General features: G+C 43.4%; 1 protein-coding gene across 1 annotated transcript in view; it reads left to right on the top strand.

The window, feature by feature from the left end:
• LOC135091264 (metabotropic glutamate receptor-like) overlaps nucleotides 1-7,500 on the top strand; it is a 109,475-nt gene that overhangs the window by 88,032 nt on the left and 13,943 nt on the right. Inside the window, 2 exon segments of the mRNA XM_063988740.1 lie at nucleotides 111-398; nucleotides 7,209-7,392. Of these exon segments, the coding sequence (XP_063844810.1) occupies nucleotides 111-398; nucleotides 7,209-7,392 (472 nt within the window).

Raw genomic sequence — 7,500 nt, forward strand, 5'->3', positions numbered from 1 at the left:
GAGAGAGAGAAACAAAACAAAAAATAAACATTACTTTTTTTTATCATATCTATGCTCCCATCCACTCACCTATTCCCTCACCTTCACCCTTCCTGTCTCCCTCCCTGTAGGTTGTGGCGACAGTGGTGTGGCTTGTCATAGAGACCCCGGGCACACGGTTCGAGTACCCGACAAGGGAGCAGGTGATACTGAAGTGCCGGATAAAGGACTCGTCTTTTCTCCTCTCCCTCATCTACAACATGTTTCTCATCACCACGTGCACAGTCTACGCCGTGAAGACCCGCAAGATTCCTGAAAACTTTAACGAGAGCAAGTTTATTGGGTTTACAATGTACACTACCTGCATTATATGGCTCGCCTTTGTCCCTATATACTTCGGCACGGGAAATTCATATGAGGTAAGTGAAGCGATTGTTTTTGTTGGTTAAGTTAGGTTAGGTTTGTGAAGTTAATTTGTTTGTCTCTCTCTCTCTCTCTCTCTCTCTCTCTCTCTCTCTCTCTCTCTCTCTCTCTCTCTCTCTCTCTCTCTCTCTCTCTCTCTCTCTCTCTCTCTCTCTCTCTCTCTCTCTCTCTCTCTCGCTCTTGGTATGTGTGTGTGTGTGTGTGTGTGTGTGTGTGTGTGTGTGTGTGTGTGTGTGTGTGTGTGTGTGTGTGTGTGTGTGTGTGTGTGTGTGTGTGTGTGTGTGTGTTGATTGACTCCCTTGTTCGCCTGATCTCTTGCCCTTTTACTCTCTCTCTCTCTCTCTCTCTCTCTCTCTCTCTCTCTCTCTCTCTCTCTCTCTCTCTCTCTCTCTCTCTCTCTCTCTCTCTCTCTCTCTCTCTCTCTTGCTTGTTATTTAGGTGTCTTGTCGTTTCTTTCTTTTTTTGTTTCTCTCTTGTCGTTCTCTTTTTTTAGTTTCTGTTCTTGGTTTATTCTTGCTATGTCCTTGTTCCTGTTTTTGTTCTCGTCTCCCTTCTTGTTCCTCTTGTTCTATTTCAGTGATGTGTTCTTTATTTTTTTCCTCTCTATCTTTACCTTCCCTTATTTATTTATTTTTTTAGCTAAAGTTCGTGTTAGTTTCCCTGTTCATAGTTCTCTTGTTTTATCGCCTTATTCTCCTTCATATCCTCTTCATTTTCCTCATTTGTCATCAGTACTGTCACTTTTTTTTATGTATATTTTTTTCCTTCCATGTGAAATCTGTAATGTTTTCTTTTTTTTTGTTTGTTTGCTTGTTTTGACGCATTATTTATTTATTTATTTGTTTGTTTATTTATTTACTTTTATTTGTTTATTTTTTTTTACTTTTCTGTATTTTGATTATGGTTCATATGTTTCTTTTTGTGAAATTTTATGCATGGGTTGATGAATGTAATAAATATGCATGTGTGTGTGTGTGTGTGTGTGTGTGTGTGTGTGTGTGTGTGTGTGTGTGTGTGTGTGTGTGTGTGTGTGTGTGTGTGTGTGTGTGTGTGTGTGTGTTTGTGTGTGTGTGTTCATTCCGACTCAAATTAGTTTCTTTCATACTTTTACGTTCGAATGTGTAGACAGACAGACAGACAGACAGACAGACAGACAGACAGACAGATAGATAGATAGATAAAGATAGATTCCTCTCGTCTATTTTCTCTTTGCTCTTTCTTTTTTTCTTTTAGTGGTGTCGACAATTTTTCCCCTTCCTACTTTTTTTTTCTTTTTCCTCTTTTTCCTTTCATAATCTTTTTTTTCCGGTATGCAGAGGCTATTCAAAAGTAGCATTTTGATTTTCTTTTCATTTTAGTTTCTTTCTTACTTATTTTTTTTCGTTCTTTCTTTCTTTCTTTCTTTCTTTCATTTTTTTGTCCCTGTTTCTCTCTCTTCACCGCCACCAAAGACACGTTCCAACACTTTCATACACTGATTGTTCTCTCCCACGTCCCACACACACACACACACACACACACACACACACACACACAGGTTATAATCCTTCCCAATCTCTGTCTATTATAGAAATGAAGTTTAATATAATACTTGGATTTACTACTACTACTACTACTACTACTACTACTAATACTACTAATACTATTCTCTACACTTTTTTGGTGATGATGGTAATGGTAATGCTGATAATAATGATAAGAGTAATAATAATAATAATAATAATAATGATGATAATGATAATGATAATAATAATAATACTAATAATAATAATAATAATAATAATAATAATAATAAGAAGAAGAAGAAGAAGAAGAAGAAAAAGGAATAAGAGAAGGAGGAGTAGGAGGAGGACAATAGGCTAATAAACAACAACAACAACAACAACAACAACAACAACAACAACAACAACAATAAAAAAAAAAAAAGAATAGGCAAGGGAAGGAATAGAAGAATATACCTTTTCTCTCATCCCGTGTCAGTCGGCCAGCCAGCCAGCCAGCCAGCCCTCTCTCTACCTGGACGGCTCAGAATGTTGACATCCCGGGACTCGGCTTAGCTTCCCCAGCCTCTGTACTGGCAGGGTTTAGCATAGTGTTCTTATTTTATTGCTCCTGCCCCTGCTACATCTCCTGCTCCTTTATTCCCCCCCAATTCCTGCTTTATTTGTTTCTATCCTCTCTTTTGCCAGGGTTTAGTAAGGTTTTATTGTTTTATAGTCCCTGTTTCTCTTCCTATTTTTAGTTCTTTTTATTACTATTTCTTTAATTGCTCCTAATTTAGTTCACGTTATTTCTTCTCCTCTATTATGACTTCTTTATCTCCTCCAGCCCTCTTTATTAGCAGGGTTTAGCATAGTATTGTTATTTTATTGCCCCTGCAGTAGTAGTAGTAGTAGTAGTAGTAGTAGTAGTAGTAGTAGTAGTAGTAATAGTAGTAGTAGTAGTAGTAGTAATAATAATAATAATAATGATAATAATAATAATAATAATAATAATAATAACAACCGCTGCCTCACTATCCACAACAATGCCGAGGCCACAACAGCCCCTAAAAACAAGGGAGCGGCGGGGCGGAGTAAGTGAAATGTGGATGGCCCGGACCGCAGAGTTTCACAGTCTTCTCAGTGTCAACACACCGCGCGGCTCTCCCAGACGGGATGAGAGAAAACGGGCGCCGCGCAGCACACACTAATGCATTCTTCCCCTCGCTGCTTTCTGAACGTTTTATCAACCTTTCTCTTTTGTCCAGTATCCATAAAGGCAAGTCCGCCCTCAATATCATTCAGTTTCAAGGCTTTCAATCTCCTTCCCGGCCGCTCCTCCCGCTGGACTTCTTGACTTGCTTATGTTTCCCCGCCCGACGTCTTGCTAATTCTGTAATCTGAGTCTATCTTGCTGATGTTTTTCTGGGACTTGTAATCTTCGTAGTTGCATTGGATTAACTGAGAACTTAATGAGAATTGGAGGAGAGTGTGTGTGTGTGTGTGTGTGTGTGTGTGTGTGTGTGTGTGTGTGTGTGTGTGTGTATCTCTTTGTCTGTCTGTCTGTTTGTATGTATGTATATATGTGTTTTCTTGATATTTCTTCTTGTCTTTATATTTTTTTTATCCATTTGTGTTTGTCTATCTGTTTGTCTGTCTATCTGTCTGTCTCTCTCTCTCTCTCTCTCTCTCTCTCTCTCTCTCTCTCTCTCTCTCTCTCTCTCTCTCTCTCTCTCTCTCTCTCTCTCTCTCTCTCTCTCTCTCTCTCTCTCTCTCTCTCTCTCTCTCTCTCTCTCTGCTCTTCCCCTCCCTCCCTCCCTCCCTCCTTTCCTCCCTCCATCCTCCCTCTCTCCCCCCCACACACACACACACACACTTGAAAGCCTGAAGTCACGCGCACCTGCTCTTTCTCAGCACGTGACTAATGACTTGACTGCCTTAACTTACCTGTAGTCAAGTGAGTAATTAGTAGCGGGCCCGTGAATCCCTCTAAGCCTCACCTGCCACTGAGGCCCCGCGTTGACGAGCCTGAGAACCTGATTAATGATGAGTGAAGGTATGGAGAGAGAGAGAGTGGGAGAGGGTGAGAGACGAGAGAGACAGTAAGGAAGGTTTTCTCTGTTTTTTTTTTCTGTTTTATTTATTCTTCTGTCTGTCTGTCTATCTGTCTGTCTGTCTATCTGCCTCTCTCTCTCTCTCTCTCTCTCTCTCTCTCTCTCTCTCTCTCTCTCTCTCTCTCTCTCTCTCTCTCTCTCTCTCTCTCTCTCTCTCTCTCTCTCTCTCTCTCTCTCTCTCTCTCTCTCTCTCTCTCTCTCTCTCTCTCTCTCTCTCTCTCTTTCTTCCTCGCTACACTTTACGAGTTACTTAGTTTCCGTGTAGGACAAAATGCTCCTCTTTATCTTCTCCAGTGCCTCTCCTTCTTCCTTCCTTCCTTCTCCTTCTTCTTCATTTCTCCTCTCATTTTTCGTGCCTCCCTCTTCATTTGCTCCTGCCTTCTCGTTCTCCTCCTCCTCCTCCTCCTCCTCCTCCTCCTCCTCCTCCTCCTCCTCCTCCTCCTTCTCCACTTACGCTGTGCTTCCTTCTTTTCGTTTTCTCTTTCTTCTTTTATGTTTTTTCTTTCTTTTTCTTCCTCATCCTCATCCTCTTATCTTCTCGTCTTCTTCGTCTCGTCTTCCGCCTTTCCTCTCTCCTCTTTCCTCTCCTCTCTCCTCTCCTCTTCTCTCCTCTCCTTTGCTAATCCATCTTCTTTTTTCCCCCAAGCCACGAAGGTGATAATGACGGCAGAGAAGGTGACACGATAAGACAGTGTTCTCTTCTTCTTCTTCTTCTTCTTCTTCTTCTTCTTCTTCTTCTTCTTTCCGTTTTCCTTTATCTTTTCTTTACTTTCTTCTTCTTCTTCTTCTTCTTCTTCTTCTTCTTCTTCTTCTTCTTCTTCTTCTTCTTCTTCTTCTTCTTCTTCTTCTTCTTCTTCTTCTTCTTTTCTTCTTCTTCTTCTTCTCTTCCGCCACCTTTTTCTCCTCTTTCTTATCGTCTTCCACTTCACCTCTTCCTCTGTTTTATTGCTTTTTCTTTTCCTCTCTTTAAACTTTCTTTTTGTCTTCCGCTGTTTCCCTTTCTCATTTACTTCCTCCTCTTTCTTTCCTCTCCTTTCATCTGTCTCTCCATCTCTCTCTCTCTCTCTCTCTCTCTCTCTCTCTCTCTCTCTCTCTCTCTCTCTCTCTCTCTCTCTCTCTCTCTCTCTCTCTCTCTATCTATCTCTCTCTCTCTATCTATCTATCTATCTATCTATCTATCTATCTATCTATCTATCTATCTATCTATCTATCTCCTCTTTTCCTCCCTCCTTCCCTTATTCCTTTCTCCTCTTCCTCTTCTCCCTTACCTCTTCTTCCTCCTCTCCTTTCTCTCCTTCCTTCTCTTCCTCCCTTTCTCTTCCTGTCCCTTTTCCTTCCTAGTTTACTCTCTCCCTCTCTCCCTTCTTCCCGCTCATCCCTACCCTTCCTCTCCCTCTTTCTCTCCCTCTCTCTCTCCCTCTCCCTCTCTCTCCTCTCCCTTCGTATATGTAGTGACGTACTCATTATTCTTTCTCCCTGAGAGTAAGGTGAAGTTAATGATTTTCTCTCCCTTTACTCTCCCTTACCTCTCCCTCTCCTCTCCCTCGACTCTCTCTCTCTCACCTCTCCCTTACCCTCCATTTCTTGTCAAGCTGCCCTGTTAACCTGCTCCCCCATTCTCTCCCTCTTCCTCTCCCTCCAATCTCCCTGTACATGTCGTCCTTCTCTCATCTGTCTCCCTCTCCCAGGTCACTCTGTTCCATGTCAACTTATCCTCTCCCTCCCACTCTCCCTCTCCCTCTCTCTCCATTCATCCTCCCTCTCCCTCTCTCTCTCGCTCTCCCCGCCGTGGCAATTACTCTCTCATACTTCACTCTCTCTCTCTCTCTCTCTCTCTCTCTCTCTCTCTCTCTCTCTCTCTCTCTCTCTCTCATCTCTCTCCTCTCTCTCTCTCTCTCTCTCTCTCTCTTTCGTCAGCGTATGTGATTTCTCTTGTTTATTTATCCTCTTTCCTCCTCTTCCTTCTTCATTTTCTCTCCCCCTTTCCTCCCCTTGTTTCTGTTAATCTGTCTGTTCTTCTCTCCCTCCCTTCGTCCTCTCTGTTCATTCTTTTCTCTCTCTTCCCATTTTATCTCCATTCCTTTTCGTTTTTTTTCTTGTTTCTGTCTCTGTTTTCCTGTCTTTTTTTTAATTGCTTCTTTCTTTCTTTCTTTCCTTCTCTCCTTCTTTTCATTTGTATTTTTTTTTTCTCTTTGTGTCGCCCCTTCCCTGTTTAGCCTCCTTCTCTTCGCTCTTCTGTTTCTCTGTCTCTCCTTCCCTCTGTCCTTTTTCTCTGATTTTCCTTGTTTAATCTTATCCCTCCGTCTGTCTCTCTTCCTTTCGGTCTTTCTTTCCTATTCCTTCTATCTCTCTGTCCCTTTTCCTCCGTTCATCCTGTCTTTTCTTCCATTCCTGTCTCTAAATCACATTATCTCATCTCTCCATCCTTTCCTGTGACTTAATCCTGTCCTATCCTTCCATTCCTTCCTCCTGTTTATTCCTTCCTCCTTGTTCCTCCTTCCCTGTCTGTTCCATCTCTCCATCCTTTCCTGTCTCTGTGTTCTGTGTCTCCATCTCTTCCTCCTGTTTATTTTCTTCTCTCTCTGTCCTCTTCCCTGTGTCCTCTTCTTCCCTGTCCCGTCCCCTTCTCTCTTTAACCACACGCTCCTCCCATCTCTGCTAAGGCCTCGTAAAACCAAACACTCCCAAACAGGCCGGCCGCTTTCCTCTCCTTAACAGACCAGCCAGGAGCCAACCAGCCCCTCCCACTACCCTCTCTCCCTTCCCTCACCTTCTCTTCCCTACTTCATTGCAACTCTTCCTTCCCTTCCCTAGCTCTTCATTGCAACCAGACAGTCTTCCTCTCCCTCATCTTTCCTGTCCTATCTTCTCTCTTGACTGTTCTCTTCCTTCTCTCCCCTTCCCTATCCTCCCTTATCTTCCTCTCTTCTTAGACCTTTCCCTAGCCTATTCTGCCTTACCTATCCTCCCTACCATCTTCTACCCTATCCTCCTTTCCCTCCTCTCACTGTGTCACTGCAACCCTTCCTTTCCCTCCCTTTCCTTCCTAATCTACCCTCCTTTCCCTCCCCTTCAACCATAACGCTCCCTCCCTTACCATCCTCTCGAACGCCAACTTTCCCTCCCCTTCCCTTTCCTTCCTTCCTGTGCCTCACTGCAACCTTCACCGCCACGACCCACTAACGACACAAGCCTCGTTTATCCCCGACAGGTGCAGATCACGACTCTGTGCGTGGCCATCTCCCTTTCCGCCTCCGTGGCTCTCTTCTGCCTCTACTCACCCAAAATCTACATCATCGTGTTTCACCCCGACAAGAACGTGAGGAAGCTGACCATGAACAGCGCCACGTACAAGAAGTCACACCCGGTCTCCAGCGCGGCCTCCATCAACCACGGTGAGTCTAAGGGGCCTGTGAGTGTGTGGGTGGGTGAGGATGGTAAACTGACTGTAATGAGTGTCAATACTGGAACGCCTGGGTGACTGGAACGTGTGTGTGTGTGTG

The sequence above is a fragment of the Scylla paramamosain genome, chromosome 37 (assembly GCF_035594125.1).
Source record: "Scylla paramamosain isolate STU-SP2022 chromosome 37, ASM3559412v1, whole genome shotgun sequence".
Classification (NCBI taxonomy): Eukaryota; Metazoa; Arthropoda; class Malacostraca; order Decapoda; family Portunidae; genus Scylla; species Scylla paramamosain.